Source organism: Stegodyphus dumicola, chromosome 10 (assembly GCF_044657685.1).
Source record: "Stegodyphus dumicola isolate Sdum_Otavi_A_Nest chromosome 10, ASM4465768v1".
NCBI classification, from domain to species: domain Eukaryota; kingdom Metazoa; phylum Arthropoda; class Arachnida; order Araneae; family Eresidae; genus Stegodyphus; species Stegodyphus dumicola.
In genome coordinates, this window is record NC_140777.1 from 69,799,701 (window position 1) to 69,817,173 (window position 17,473).

A 17,473-nucleotide genomic window follows, 5' to 3' on the forward strand; every position below is an offset into this window, starting at 1 on the left:
AGATGAAACATGATGAGATGATCACAAATATGAGGAAATCTTTAAAGGAATATAAGTTTTGATATGGAAAAATTAAATAAACACGCACTTAAAAGTTTGGTACTCCTCTTATCATCTTTTAATTGTCTTGTCTTCAGAGAAACCCGGTAATCACTAAAACAGCAAGACATGAAGATTCGTATTTTTAGTGTAGTGGTGATGATAAGATGCTGTTATGAACGAAGAATAGTTTACATCGCATCTAATATAAAAGGATGAAAATTTATTCGTTTAACATGTCAACACTTGACAAAAAATGCCATTTCTTTCACACACTTATTTTGGATATTAAATTTTAAGTTATATTGAAGTGATATTACGTGTTCAAGATTAATTCAAAGAAAACAATAACGTAGGTTGCAGCAATGATTCATATGCCGCCCAGACGGTATAGTTGTTAGGGGAAGTAAACAGCTCAGTTGGCTTCCGACGCAGGTATATCCATGGAGAATTGGTTATCAACCTAGCGGGAGTTAACCACTAACTACCAGGCCGCAGCCCTGAGCCGCCCCGGCAGAGCAGACGACATTGATTGAATGCAAAAAAGAAATATACATGCGCATAGAAGGTACTTGAAGAAGAGTACAGTCAATATATAATAACACAGATACAGATATATATATATCTAGGTAGATAGATAAACACTGCGTAGATGGCTGAGAGGACTGTAGTGGCTTGAAGGTGGCTCAGTGGAAAAGCATGATGAGTAACATGCTCTACAAATGAGCTACAATCAAATATGCTCTACCTAAGCATATTTGATTAACAAGTAAAAACTTAACGTGTAAACGAACACCTGACTGTAAGAAAGCATATACAGTTTTATTTCACTGAAGTGTACTGTGTGCTTGCAATAGGAATCATATAGCAATTTAAAGGGATCAATAATGTGTGCTTTATGGATTTTGTTGATATAGTTTCTTTGAATATTGCTGAAACAGATCCATTAACTATGCTTGTTGAGCAAATTAAAAGCTTTGATTAACAACAATAATATTAATAAATTAAGAAATATTCCTGTCTGTTTATTGCTTTCAGTCAATTACGGTTCAAGACAACATTTCTGCAAAGTTATTGGTTTTTCCTTTCACTTATTTTTACTATTTATTGCGTTCACAGTAATTTTTATTGTTGGAATACTTTATAGAGAAAAAGTACTAAAAAGAAGATATATTTAAAAGCCTTCAGATTTTACATATACACAAACGGGCACACAAACATACGCACAAACGGGCGTTTTTCGTCAGCGCTCGATAGGAGTCTCGCGCTCTGGAGTTAGAAATGTCTCATTCCAAACAGTTTTTTCCACTGCTCGCTTTGGAATTGTTGGTTTTTTCAAAAGAAATTCGTTAAATTTTTATAAAATATGAAATGACGATAAAACAAATTCCGGTTCCAGATGCCCATATTCGGGTGGAGGACTGTGTTATTCAAAATTTAATGACTCTAGGTGCTGTTGTTTTTTTACAATGCGAGAAACGTACATGCATTCATGCAGATTCTTGATTATTTAGCTTCTTTAAATATAATACAAGGTCATAATGTTTGATGGTAACAATTTGAAAAATGAGACATCGCTTTTAAGTGATTCAACGCAAAATTCCGTTTCGAATAGCCTTTCTGATTAATGACCCTTTGGGCTAAAAATAAAATTTTTCAAAAATCACAGTACTGATGATAAAAATGTTAGTAAATCCTCCAGGGTTACACCTGGAGTCTCATATGCAAATGTCACACAATCTGCTAATACAATTAATAACAGTATTCAAAACCCAAAAGTGTGTATTAAAAAACAAAATTCTAGACCAGCGAACCTAATGAATTAGGAATGGGTGCATTTGCAGACATCCTCAAACTGTTCGAAGAACTGTATAATATGTTCAAAGGTTTTTCTCTACCTAAGCATAATTCAAAAAGTATCGGCAAAAATGCCAGAAATCCAATCCACTGAAATCTCTATTGATAAACTGTTTATTCTCTTCAATCTATTCCAGAAAATTTTCATGAGTAATGATACCAAACCTTAAAAATGTTACCTTAAATGGACCAATTCTCAACCTATAACTGTTCCTAATTTAACATAGAAATATTTTATTTTATTAAAAAATAATATATATATATATATGTGTGTGTTTTTACATCTATCTAATATATTATGTCAAGCTCTTGCACCATATTTATCTCATACTTGAACTTCTTAGTATTATGTCTACATCTTGTGTTGGTGCTTCTCATATTTATGTCTGTATTTTAAGCTCTCTCTTTTAAATTTTTGTTAAAATTCTTGTGTCACCAGTACCTATTAGTTTCTATCTCAATATTTATTTTTATTCAGTCACCATAAGTGCCTTTGGCCCAGGCACCTGGGTGTTTTGACACCGTTCCAATGGGGAGTGACTCCAGGTGCGCAGTGACAGGGAATTTTCTGAATATATCTGTAACCGGTACTGTTTGTTATCGAGACAGGATTCAGAAATAAATATATGTACGCGTGTATGTATGTATGTGCATATATGTGTATATGTATACACGCATTCATACTTATATATATGGATGCATGCATGAACACATCCATCCATCCATACATGCATATATACGTATATATGTCTGAATCCTGTGTTAAAGCAGAACAGTATCCTATAACTTTCCAAAACCCTAAAAACAGGAGCCGCAGACAAAGAAAAATTTTACCGTGCTGACCAAGAATTTTGAAGAAAAAATCCCAATCTGGTAGATCCGAAAGAAATATAGTGATATGCTTAAGAGCAGCACGTCAACAGTAACACAACCAATCATGAATTTCACTATTATCAAATTACGCCCGTGCTAAAAGGACTGAGGAAAGTCAATTGCACTGGTAGATATTCTGAACTTATATTTTCAAAGCAGCGGAAATAACCAAAGTTTGCAGGAGATAAATAAGTGCTGGTTACTATATCCCCAACTCGATAGCACTAGGAGAGAATAGTGCTTCTTTGTGCCGCTAGATGGTGACACCACAAAATACTTCACCAATTTTTTTTTTTCGTCTTATCGGCGGCATGCTCTCGCATCTGCACGTGCAAAAATCAAATAACGGCTACCGCCTTAGGGCCAGTGGCGTAACTAGAACTCTTGAGCCCCTATACAAAAAAATTTTCCTGGGCCCCTATCCCAATAAATTTAATGTGCTTAAAAATAAATAAATAAATAAATAAAAAACGCGAAAATTCAAAAAAAAAAAAAAAAAATCAACGATTCCAGGAGCCAGTGGTTTCATGATGATTTTGATCACATCTGGATTAATTGTTAAAAAATAAAAGCACATTCTTAGGGAACCAGTTGAAAGATACGTAACGTGAAGAAAGAATAAAAAGGAAAATAATTTCCCTTGACCAACTGGTGAAATGAAAATTTGCTTTAGTCTGGGTATTTGACGTCAGATGATTTTAATTCAGTTACTTACGATTTTTTGTGTGAGTGCGAGAGACAGAGTTTTCTCTCCTTTCATTGAGATGCATACTGATAATAAATGAATAAGTTTATATAAAATGAATAAGTTGATATTAAAAAAGGAACATGTCGACGTATAGCATTAAGAAAAGGAAGAAAATATTTCTACTGATTATTCGATTATAATGCGAATTATACAGAAACAAATTAATACATACAATAAGTACTTTATAATAAATAGTTACAATTAATTTCCACTTCCACCGCTTTTTGATTTGGGATTGCAAAAGGAGAAACCTTTCCTTTAGGGGGTCGCCTTTAATAATTTTCACGTTTGAGACTAAAGAATACAAAGAAACTTTTCCTATTTTCCACTCACTGCTATCCCTAAACTGGGGTAGGTCATGAAGTTATTATTTCATAGTCGAATGCTGGAATTTTAACTTTTGCAAACACTTGAATTTAGCTGTTTCAGGTGCTTCCAAGGGCCTCCTATCTGCGTCATACAGAGAATTGCGTTACTGCACCATACAGGTAGGGGGCCCTTAAAAACTTAAAAGAAAACGAATTCTATTATCTACATATACTTAAGGATTCTAAAGCGAAAAGTAAATCGGAGTCAAATGAAGGCTATTCCTCAATTATATTAATATTAACAATCGTGCAAAAGGGGTTTAACACAAAATCAAAATTAAAATAAGAATTTATAGTAGTACAAATTCTAAAAATAAAAATGAAAAGCAAAAGGGAAAAAAATACAAGATAAAAAAATATATATATTAATTAATCTTCTTTTATTGAAATTCTAATTCCAAGCTAATCAAGGGAAAATTAATTAAAGCTTCTATATATATGTAATGGAATTCTTCTTTTAAGCTTAAACATGTAAATGTAGTTCAGCAGGACATTTAAGGGCCCTCTAAGCCTTCAGGTCCCTATGCGACGGCATTCCTTGCATACCCTTATTTACGCCACTGCTTAGGGCAGTACTCCAAAATACTGATTAAAGATTAATCAACTAAACTCCAGTTATACGACCAAGTTCCAAGTTTGAGTTAAAAAATAAGGACACTATTTAAATTTTTCTTCACAAAAAATGAGGATGAGAAGAACAAAACTAAGCATGAAACATATTTTCTTAGAAAACACCAGTTAATATGATAATCCAACTACGAGTATATCGATAATAAATACTAACTATTATCTATTAAATTATGTTTGGGAGAAAAATTGACAAACAGTAGTTAATTGAGGAATTAAGATTTAGATACTGACATGTAGCTGATAAGAGAATGTGATGCATTATTGTAAAATAAATGACTCGGCGTTAGCAATCACATTAATCCAGAAAACCTTTATGGAGTGGGAAAATAAGCTAAGTAATTTGAATTTCATCTAAAGGATATAATAGTACGTAAATGTATAAGACAAGAAAAAAAATGAATTTAACTAATTCAATTAAAAATAGTTTGTTTAAAACAGTTTCACTTAAGGGGGCTCATACACCTTAAACCCCTTATGATCTTCGAATATGCAACTGTTGCAAGAATTGGGATATTTTATTTATTTTAAAAGCAATTACTTCCAACCTTTTACAGCTGACTACGTAATATAGCTGCTTTTGAAACTAGTAACCAGAAAGTTTGTGTTGCCACAAATATTTTTGTAATTTAATCCTCTTTGTGACAAAATATTTCGCCATGTTTCCGCCTTGCGCGCATGATATTTTAAAAATGGCTAATGGTACATCCTTGAAATTGGATGGAATTCTTTATATGGGCACCATTTTCTAACTGAACCAAAAATCTGATGAATATTTTAATATTGAAAAAATTTATGGACGAAAACATTACAAATTTTTTTTAACAAAATACATTTTATAAACTCGACTCAAAATAAAATAAAAATTTAACATAAAATTTTTAGAAATTTAGGTTCACAGTAGTTTCCAAATGTTATAAATGTTATATATTAAATATAGAATTAAATTATGCAACAGAATGTTTTAAACTGTGCGCGCAAGGTGGAAACATGACGAAAAATTTTGTCACAGAGCGGATTAAATTATTACAATATTTTTGGCAACACAAACTTTCTGATTACTATTTCAGAAAGCAGCTATATTATGTAGTCAGCTGTAAAAAGTTGGAAGTAATTGCTTTTAAAATAAATAAGGTATCCCTATTCTTGCAATAGTCACATATTCGCAGGTCTTGCTAGTTTTAAGGTGTATGAGTCCCCTTAATGAAAACCATTTTTCCTAAATAAATTCTCTCTGCAAAGATATCTCGAAAAGGGGTTTTTGAACTCCACACAACTAGTTACACACATAAGCACAAAGCGATTTTTATTTCACATTGTGACGACAATAACGTAAATCAAAAATTGCCAAAATAATGCTATACTTCTTTTACTGAATTTGACTAAAATTAATAAGAATTCTAGGGAAAGGAATAGCTTTCAATTCCCAAATAAATAACGTCATGTTAAATCTTGTTTAATTCATATAATCTCATTATTTGCTTTATACATTCAGCATCATTATAAGCTTTCCTTTACAAATTTCAAAATTATTTAACTTCCCTATACCAATTTCAAAGTTATTGATTAAAAACGTTTATTTACTAATTTCAAAATCAAAGAAAGATTTACCAATCAGTATATATCATGGGATTTCCATCACTCCATCGGTACACACCTTCCTTGAGTTCATCGTTGAGACCTGTCAATTAAATACGTATATAATAAATAAGTACATCGTGACGCCAGTATAAATACGATGAAATGCAATTTTCAAATATTAGCAACACTCACTTGCTTCTGTATATAATGCTGTTTATTAGAAATGACGAATATCTTTACCAAATTCATGCATAGTTATTTATTAGGTATCAAATAAGACTTTCCATCAAATAAAAATATTAGCAATACCTGGGACATTTTGTTTAAGGAACAGTTTAAAGTTTATGTAAGCCTGTCTTTTTTGCCTCGCTTCGTTCCGTACTTAAGTGATCACGTACAGTACAGAGAATCGTACACTCCAGATATTACATACAGTCAAGACCTATGCACAGATTAGTTTGATAAGTGACAAAGTATAAATTGAGAGAATAAAGTCGTTATCGCTTGACCTTGTAGGAAATAGATTTTTGGCTGTGTGAACGGCTGCCGCGCTTGATTCGCATCAAGAACAGCAGCTGCCTGATTGAGATAGTTGCCGGACATTAGTCCAAGTTAATTTGATTCAGATTTAGATTGTCCGATCGTGAGGCTGTAGCATTGATTACAAAGACAGGTAATTTTTAATTTACCTAGAAATTAATTTACACCATATCAGTTCAACATAGTTGTAGAATTAGAAGAACATCCATTTAAACGCCCTTGAAAATTACACTCGTGTGCAAAAATTAAGGACGAGACGGTTTTTTCAATATAACTTTGTACAAAAGCTTTCCAAATCAACACATTTAATACCGTAAGATCCCCAATACGTAAGGACATGAATAATGTAAGCAACACTTACTAAAAGAGAAATCAGAGGGATAAAAAGAAGCTTTATTGAAAAAGTAGCATGGAGCGCAATGCGACTGAAGGCCTAAACATCCCTGTGATGGGTGTCCATCAAGAAACATCCGGTCTTTAATAGGGGATATGATCTCCCCTGACTGCTAGGCAGGTTCCACAGCGTCTGCCCATGCTGAGAATGAGGGTGTCAATGAGTTGTTGAGGCATTACTGCCCATTCGTCTTGCAGCGCCAATCGAAGCTCCGGAATCGTTACTGGTGGTAAGGTACGAGCTGCCAAGCGTCTGCCTAGAAAATGCCATACATGCTCGATGGGATTGAGATCCGGAGATCGTGCCGGCCAATCCATACGTTCAATATCCTCACTCTCTAAGAGCTGTTCGGCAGCTACTGTGCGATGACATGGTGCATTGTCGTCCATGAAAAGGAATTGCAGACCCATAGCGCTTTTAAAAAGACGCACATATGGAAGAAGAATCTCGTTACAATAACGGGTCCCGTTGACTGAACCTGCGTCGAAGATGTGAAGGTCTGCACGACAACCAAGCATGATGCCTCCCCAAACGAGAACACTGCCACCTCCATACCTGTCCATTTCAATGATGTTCGAGGGATGATTGCGGCTTCTCCGCTCTCTCGAGATGAGTATGCGATGAGAATCGCTACTCAGACTGCATCTGCTCTCATCTGTAAAGAGTACTCGTCCCCATTCATTATCTCTCCAATACCGGTGTTCCCGGCATCCCAGAGAACGCCTTCTCCGATGGGCAGGCGTTAGAGGTACACACCGTACAGGGCGTCGTGCAAACAGACTACCACCGTGCAGTCTTCTGGCCACGGTAAAACGCTATATCTGTCGTCCAGTCGCCTGTGTCGTGTGTCTAGCGATTTCTCCCGCTGTCTGCCGCCTGTTTCTTCTGGCCTGTAAGGCAATATACCGGTCATCTGCGGGTGTGGTTCCTCGTGGACAACCACTACTAAACCCCCGGATAGCTGTTCCTGTAGTTTGAAATTGTCTCCAAAGTCGTGAAACGATGCTGTGAGCAATTCCGAACTCTGCAGCCACGCTTGTCACACTGCGGCCTTCCTCCAACTTCCCAATGATTCGACCTCGGGTAAAAGCATCCAGATGTCGTCTAACAGATTGATTATTCGCCATTTCTTGCTGAGGCAGCAAATCGGTGTGATTTTAACTGCTATACGGCGTGCAATCTCTTTGCCAGAAATATTGATCTTACACCGACAACATGGTTTATACTACTCAGACACTCCCCCATTACTTCTACCTGCATATCTGCGCATGCACCTTACTTAATCTCTTGATTGGTCTTTCTGTCCGCTCTGCCTCTTCGTTAAGCTGATATGCTAATTTTTCGACTTCGTCCTTAATTTTTGCGCACCAGTGTATTTGGTATTATTCGGTTTCGAGGGCCGTAAAAAATCGCCAAACTATTGTTGATGCCAATGCTGCCAAAAAGAATTGCGGCAACCCAAATAACTGCGGCGAGAAGGAAGTATAATAGTAAATAACTATTTAAGATTGATGTTTTAATTTAGATGAAAGGTTAATTTTATATAATACTTTTTTATTATTGTAATTTATATGAAAAGGCTAAACATGACTGAATGGAAGCGTAAGAGTAAATAACTATTTCAGATCATTATTATAATTTATATAAAAATTGCTAAACATAACTGAATGGATGCCTGCACCGCTATTTCGCTACCGACTTATCGCTAATTTCATCTCGTTGGTTGTTCAAAGGTAATTTTCTATAATGAATGATGCCTTTTCTTTGAAAATATTCTCGGTAAAGTGCAGAATCGCTCACTCTCTTTACCCTTGTAAAAAGCGGCATTGTTTGCCGCTTTTTACAAGGGTAAAAGCAATTGAATTTTTGTCAATTTTCATTTACTTTTTAAGTGAAAATAGGTCGATGTGTACATAGATAAAATCAAGGGTGTGCGCAGTGCCGTTTTTGTGCAGTTCTAGGACTTTTTTTTTAAAGTGAAAATAGGTCGATGTGCACATGGATACCGAGTATGTGCAATTCTTAAAAACGCGTCAAGCAGTGGGAGATTCTGCACTTTATCCAAAATTCTATTGCTGAATTTTCGTTATGGGCAATTACCAAGTTGTTAAATCCATAGGATATCAAAAAAGGATTTAAAATCACAAAAGGATTTAAAAATTAAACTAGTATTTTAATGGCGTCTTAAGAAATATAGAACTATATAAACTTACGCAATCTGAAATCAGCACGTACTCTAGATTTGGCGCGCTATTAAATGGGCGCATTTGCTAGATTTGGCGCTTTTGCGCGTACATTTTCGCTGCAATTATTTTACGGCCCTCGAAACCGAATAGTACCAATTATTTTAACACGGCTGGGCATGTTAAAAAAAATAATTTATATGAAGCAGACCCTGACAATAAATTTACCCTTACCCATGTTTGGAAAAATGCTTCTATTTTGAACTGTGTGATTTGTTAAATTTACTACATGGGTATTTCTTTTCAATGCGCATCGTGAACTCATATCGCACAGTTTCAGTTTACACGGCACTTTCGGGGTTACCAATCTACCACCTAAATCGAGGATTACCTTTTCGTGTATCCAGCTGAATTGCATTGAGCTAATCACTGCAAAGTCAAAGAGGTTTTCAATTTCTTGTATATTTATCCTTCGGAAGTTAGTTAGGTCATAACTCGCATCATACCTTTAAGATAACACTGAGGCATGAGAGTTCTACTCAGGTACTAAATTAGTTAGCCCTTTGCAATCGAGAGGTGACTCTCAGTCACTTGATCTGATGATGCGTATAACACAACTGCAACTGCTGTTTGAGATTAAAATCTCAAATACTGTTTTTTTTTTTTTTTAGATTTATCGGTATATCTGCATCTTCAAAGTCAGTTCGAATTCGACAAGAAATATTATATTCGAAGCTGCGGAGTCTGAAATACAATGCAGGAATCCATCAAGTAAAGATGACTACGATTTTTCACTGACGAAAAACGAAATTACATCATTGTATAGCGTACTTGACGACTGAGAGAAGGAAAGCAGTGATGAAGACAGCGATGAAGCAAGATGCGTAAGAAGAGGAAAAATTAAGGTAATAGGTAGTGAATGGAGAAAACGATAATGATTCCTCAGAAGAGACAGAAAATTCAGAATAGATAACGTGCCCAGAAATAGAAGAAATATCACAAAAAATACTGTTTGTATCCGGCAAAAGAGCTGCAGGGCCACAAGTATCTTCAGATATAAAAGAACCATCAGATTTCTTTAAACTGCGTGTAAAATCAGCTGAAAGAAATTCACCAAATATGCGGAAAATCGTCTCGAGATGACATTTCGCCGAAGCGAAAGTGGCCTCGAGTGGAAAGGAGAAGGTTAGAAATACTCCTTAGTTGTTATATATATACCAAATAAATATGATCTACTTGTTGACTTTCTTGGTATTGGATATTCCTCATTTATTTATTTTGAAGACAGGGCTTTCACAGCTGTTAAAAATATGATTCTTGTTGTTCATTTTTGGCATGACATGTACAGAAATTCAGCCAAGCGTGTTTCTTATACAGAAAGCATGCACGCTGATGTCCTTATAAGAAAAGCTGATTTTTGAATGATTTTGATGAAATATTATAATAATGAAAGCATAAAACAAAGGTTTTCCTTTAAATATTTTTATCAAAACCGTATCCTACTGATGCATCGTAGCATTTAAAGCGCATATTAAATCCATTTACTAACTTCCTTTAAAAGATAACTTCCTGGTTTCACGATATTGTAATTATACTATATAATCAACTTTTCAGAAGCAGCATTTCAATATATTACATTAATAACATGTGAAGCTGTCTTATATATCACCACACATTTCGTCTTTCTAAAACTTAGAATCGTGTTGCTAGTGTGGAAATTTTATATGTATTTGGGATAATTCAGTAGTTATGAGAAAAGGGCTGAGTAAAACTTTGAATAGTTGAAATATAGTTAGATATAGTTGAAACTAAATTTAGATGTATTTGATATAGTTGAAAAATCTTTCAACTACACTCATGTCCATAAATTAAGGATAATGCAAAATCAAGCAAAGGAAGAGTTAGAAGCAAAACAAATTTGACTTATTTGTAAAGCTTATTTATTAAACAAAAGGTAAAGAGCAAAAAAAGATGCTATATGTTTGATATTAAAAAAATTAGCAATTTTTTCTCCCTGGAGCAAATTGCAAAGAAAAACCTATTTACAAAAAACCAATATTACATGGTTGGTATGATTGTTAATACATTGTATGTCTCCCAGACGATGCAATACAGTCCATACAACACCTAGCCATGCTGAGTATCAAATTATCGATCTGATCTTGGAGGATATTACACCACTCAAAAAGCAATGCTCTCCGAAGTTCCGGTAGACATGTAGGAGGAAGTTGACGGGCTGCAACACGGCCAAGCATGTCCCACACGTGTTCTACTGGATTCACGTCCGGTGAGAATGCTGGCCAGTCCATACGGGTGATATTTTTCTATTGAAGGCATTCGCTTACGATGTTTGCACGGTGAGGACGGGCGTTGTCATCCATAAACAGAAATTGTGCGCCCATGGCACCCCGAAACAAACGTACATGTTGTTCCAGAATGACGTCCCGATAGATTTGGCTTGTCATGGTTCCAATTTGAACATGCAGGTCAGTTCTGGAACCCAGAATAATTCCACCCCAAACGAGCACTCCATCACCACCGTAACTGTGTCGTTCAATGATGTTTTCTTGGTGGTAACGGGTACTTGGAGCTCTCCATGTGAAAGTCCGGCGAGAATCAGACTGCAAGCTAAACCTGGACTCGTCGGAAAACATCACACAAGCCCACTGTTGCGGTGTCCACAATGCATGCTCTCTACTCCAGGCTAACCGCAGGCGACAGTGAGTTGCAGTAAGTGGAACGCATCTGACAGGTCTACGAACATATAGACCAATCTGCCCTAATCGTCTGTACACGGTCTACCTTGAAATTGTCGTACCAGTGGCTGAAGAGAGCTGACGAGACAGGTCTGAGGCTGTGTTCCGCCTGTTTCTTTTGGCAGGTACTGCCAAATACCGGTCCTCATTTGGCGTTGTAACTCTGGGGCGACCTGTGCTGTAACGTCTACTCACATTACCATCATCTTGGAAACGTTGTCAAAGCCTGGAGATGACACTCTGGGCAATTCCAAGTTCGTCTGATACTTCCAGTTGGGTACGCCCACATTCCAGACGGCCGATAATTCTGCCACGTAAAAAATCATCCAAATGCGTCTTTTGTGTCATAACTATTCGGTTATTGCACTGAAATGCTTATAAAGCGCCTGCGAACAATTTTACTTCTTTGCCTGTATTCCTTATATATCATTCCCTTACACTCTCGTCAGTGTAACTTACCATCGGTTTCATCTGGTTACTTCCTGAAATTTGCATATGATTCTTGAAGATGTGTGTAGTGATTTTACAGGTGATATATTTATTTTAGAGTTCGATTTCCGCGTGACTCCGAATTATCCTTAATTTATGGACTTGAGTGTATATCAAATTATAGTTTGATATATTTGAAAATAAATTTAGATATATTTGATATATATTGTTATATTGAAATATATATTGTTTTTGTTATAATATAGCTTGATATAGTTGAAAATATAGTTTGATACAGTTGAGAGATTAACGAAGCTTAGTATTTAGTTAGATTAATAAAGCTCAGTATCTGTATTATATGCCCTGACAAGAAAACCAAAAGCAATTTTATACTGCATTTGTTTTTTTGACGTTCAACTATATCAAATTATAGTTTGATATATTTGAAAATAAATTAGATATATTTGATGTATATTGTTATATTGAAATATATATTGTTTTTGTTATAATATAGCTTGATATATTTGAAAATATAGTTTGATATAGTTGAGAGATTAACGAAGCTTAGTATTTAGTTAGATTAATAAAGCTCAGTATCTGTATTATATACCCTGACAAGAAAACCAAAAGCAATTGTATACTGCATTTGTTCTGTTTAAAATAAAAGGAAATGAAACAGAAAAATGTGCTGATGGATTTTGAAACCTGAAGCAAATATCAAAATGCTCCCTCCACCTAAATATTTTTTATAATCATTTTATTATTACTATTTAATAAATGTTAATTAAAAATAAATTTTCAGTTTCTTACTTGAGAAAGATATCTCATTTGCTACATCCTTGGTATGCCTGTATAAAAAATTAAGGTAAGGTCAGGAAAATTATGATAACATACGGCAACAGGAAAAATAATAGCATCTTCTAATATGTTTTATTTCACCTAGACAGTGCATGTCGTATCTACAATGATCGCGATTTTCTGTTACATTGCATATATTATGCTTTTAGATATCAGGGAATTAACCCATCACATCAATAATTTAGATTATGTGATATAGATAAGAAGCTGAAACCTTAAATTTTGTTAGTAATTTATCCTTTTCTCAGAGACATAAAACAGTACTTTTGTTACTCACCAATGTATAGGGATTTGTGTTTTGCTTTCCAGTACTCTGTGAGGAAATGATGTACAACGGTATTTTCTTTATTGTCCAATATACTGACAAGGTGTCCAGTTTTCTGGTCTCCACTAAGCTTTGCACCAAGCTTCCTACACTTGGCTTCCGCTTCATACCACTGTAGGGCCTCGCTTTCGTGAAAAGCATTGTAACAATAGCCATTGTAGTACTTCCAAGGTTTTGGGCATGTGAGATCATCTAAATAGTAGAGAATAGCGAATAAATGGCTTAATGCACTTAAGAAATATATATATTATAAGGCGTAACTGTTAAGACAAACAAGTTTGAAATTGAGTAGACTTACAGACACCACAGTAATTTATTATACTCTACAATGATATAAATTTTGCTCTTCGGCGGGAAAAAGAATTTATGAAGTTCTGTAGCTTTCTAAAAACAGCTGAAACACAAACGAGTTGAAATTGCCCTGAGTAAGAATGTAGGGAACGTATTCTCCATGTTATCAGCCTAGTTATTATACTTTTCAGCTTATCTCAGTACCCTAAGGTATCAACTAGAAGAGTATCATGACTGCTTATCAATCTAGGACTGCATCTCACTGTAAGTGTCCTCACTTGGTTGTTCGGTATTCCTTTCCACTCTCCAAAGCCTACACTGACATTAAGAAAATATTTGGTTTAATCTCTTAACAGTAATGAGCTCTGCTGATATCTACTCCATGCATCGTTTTAGTTGTCGAACTGTCCTACGTTAAAAAAGCAATCTATCATTCACAAAAATATCTAGGCAAACGATTATTATAAGCCTTTTGTTTCGGATGTACGAGGCTTATAAATCACTCATTTACTACCTCATTTAGTATATGTATGTGCACAGATACATTGGGATGCTAGGTATTGAGAGATTTTAGATGTGCACTCACTCCAGATAGAGGACTTAAAATTGTTTTCGAATATGCATACGTATATTGAAATGTAGGGTTATTATTATTTGATGAACACAGTTATATATAATTTCAGCTTTGCTATCCCTTCTGTGTTCTGTTTCTTTACAATAATGCAAATCACAGAGTTGTTTAAGTCGAGGATTTCGGATTAATACAAAGCATGGTTTTACCTTTCGAGGTCACCCTACTATGTTTCTCTAGCTCTTAAAAGATTATAATTCTTTGGCTTTATATTATTGTTGCTAACATTTAAATTGTTACGCCCCTGAGAACTTCATGTTGCCTTCTTTGAGCCAACTTCTCATTAAATCAGTTTTGTAATCGTTGACTACAAGGCTTAGTTTTAAACTTGATTTGACCGTTATCTTAAATTTCATCCCTACAAGTGGTGGTTTGATTATGTGAGCACGAGACGTGCATTTATGTTCAAGTTCTGACTTTCATAAAGAAGTTGTTTTAAACCCTTTAAAGACTGCTGTTACTTCAGACTAAATGATAAATTCGCTTTAAGTCTGTTAGGAGTTTGATGCTAGTTTATACTGCTAAAATAGACCAAACTGTATACAGAAGCTATACACAAATTATAGTGCTTTACTTCCTCCCAGATACGTTTTCATTTAAGAAAAATGTACTAGAAGAAATAAATTCTGTTCAAAAATGCACATGCAAAAAAAAAAAAAAAAAAAAAAAAAGTTTTCATAGAAATATTGTGCAGCTAGACTTCTATTTCTTCCATCTGTAAAGAATTTTTATTCATTAAGGTAGTTAAACTAATTCAATTGTTCAACATATATCTAATTTCTCAAATAGGTTCAGTTAGCAGACATAACCGCCTTTAAAACGTTTCTGAGTGTTACAAAGGATAATATTTTATAGTTTACCGAAACTATATACATTGTTCTATGGAACCTGAAATGTGTTTGTACAACAGAAAATATTAAGGATTCGATATTCCTGCAACAAACATGCTATATTAAATTTAATATTAAACAAAAAGTGAACTTTTGTCAGTAGGTGTTAAGATAATTTTGGTTATGAATTTTAGAAAACGTCGTGGTACCAAAAACATTAAGCAAAGAAATTTTTCTATTAGTTCACTGCTTACCATAAGGGGAAGAACGAAAATGCTGTTAATATACGGTTATTCTATATGCAAAATAAAATTTACCGTACATAACGGGATATACATTGCATAGTAGAACAATAACTATCTACTGTAGATGAATTTCTTAGCTTATAACTTGCGAATGAAATAATGACTGTACCTTCGGTTTTACGTCCGCACCGAATTGTAACATAACTATGTCTGGCAAATGATTATTTATTTAGCAACAACTATTAAGAGAAAATATCATTTTGGTCACGTAAATCAGCAGTAGGCAGAAATCATTAAAACTATTATATTCTAATAGTTCGTATAAGTTCGAACTCAACAAAGCATTGCGTAGAGGATTAAATATATTTTCATCCTTCTAAAAATGTTACACATAAGATCTTGAATAATAAAATGCAACCAAAGTTTGTACGCAATGAATATGAGATATGTCCGGTAATATGCAAGAGATAGTTAAGTTACTGTAAAAAAATCGCATATCCTTAACGGACAAGATTGAGTTATGCTGAACAATAACAGGAAATGCATATTTACGGTAGTTTTCAAAAATTAAGAAAAAATCACAAAAATAGCGACAATTGTTCAAAAATAATCCAGTCCGTATAAAATTTGAATATGTTGTCAAAGAGTTGCTCAGTAAAACTACAGTATGCAAATTAGCATCCGCGAGCAGCATAAAATTGCATGGTTTGGAGCAGGTCTTCAAATTTCGCTATGATACTGAGATAAGAAATCTGGGATACCCATTTCGTAGCAATGTGAATAACGTGACTTATCTCAGTATAACAATGACTATACTGAGATAAGAAGTCTGGAATACACAGCTGGTAACAATGACGTTTAGGCGTTATTTGCTGGAAGAACTGCGAAAGAGAGTTGAGAAACTAGAGGCAGGGCTAACTCAGACAGAAGTGGTATGATGGTAAAATGTAAGTTATTCTGTGGTTCATGGACTTTGGCAAAAATTTACAACCCCAGATTCGCCGTCCAGGAGATTTAGCGAAGTACGGCTAACCACTATGACGAGCGTCGATACTTGCTGTCATGCATACGAAGGAATAGAACCGCAATTCCAACTCTACTTTAATCCTTCCTTGCTGCAGCTAAAGAAAAGTTGGTGTCAACGTCAACCGTGCGCAAAAGGCTGTCTGTATATGAAGGAGGTCTGTACATGAAGCCACCATCCATCTGCGTGCTGCGCATGCCACGTCATAGAAGAAAATGTTTGAAGTGGCCACGTCAATATTCCCATTAGAAAAAGGCTGAAAACTGGACGGCTATTTTCTTTAGGGAGGAGTCTATGTTTAGTCTCCAAAGCAATAGTAGGCGTTATTTTATTGGGAGAGAACCTGTAATCCGTTATTATCCACCAAAGAGATGCATAGGAAGTAGGAAATGTCTGTGTGTGGTAGTATCTCCTTAGGTGAACGCACATATCTCTATGTCTTTCTGCATGTAACCGTGATTGCTCAGGCCTATAGAGATAGCATCCTTGATGCTTATGATGCATCCCTGATGCGTGCCGTTATGCCCGGACAACGGGTGATGATTTCCTGCTACAGGACGACAGCGTTAGACTGCACATCGTGGATGATTATCTTCAGCACCAAACAATTCGGCGCGTAGAATGGTAAGCCCGATCACCTGACTTCAGTTCCATCTAGCAAATTTGGGGTGCTTTAGAAAGGCGTACAGCTGCTCTCAATCCACCTCTTCAGATGCTTGACACGCTTGAAAATGCTTTGTAAGAGCAATGGCTCTCACTTCTTACGGAACTGATAGACCGCATAACTGATAGCATCACATATCGTTGTATGTGTTGTATTACGTCTAGGGGCATCGCTCTACGTGCTGCTGTTTGTGCTGCATACTTCATATTG

At 35.2% G+C, this 17,473-nt stretch overlaps 1 protein-coding gene across 3 annotated transcripts in view; it reads right to left on the reverse strand.

The window, feature by feature from the left end:
- Positions 1-17,473, reverse strand: part of LOC118193121 (uncharacterized) — a 173,560-nt gene that overhangs the window by 77,994 nt on the left and 78,093 nt on the right. For all 3 annotated transcript variants that reach the window (XR_015043446.1, XM_085825060.1, XM_085825061.1), the window contains exons 19-20: positions 13,531-13,770; positions 6,124-6,193 (exon numbers count right to left, since the gene is read on the reverse strand). Coding sequence is in view for 2 of the 3 variants with exons in the window: in XM_085825060.1 (XP_085681186.1) it covers positions 6,124-6,193; positions 13,531-13,770 (310 nt within the window). In the remaining variant the exon portion in view is untranslated. The remainder of the gene's footprint in view (positions 1-6,123; positions 6,194-13,530; positions 13,771-17,473) is intronic.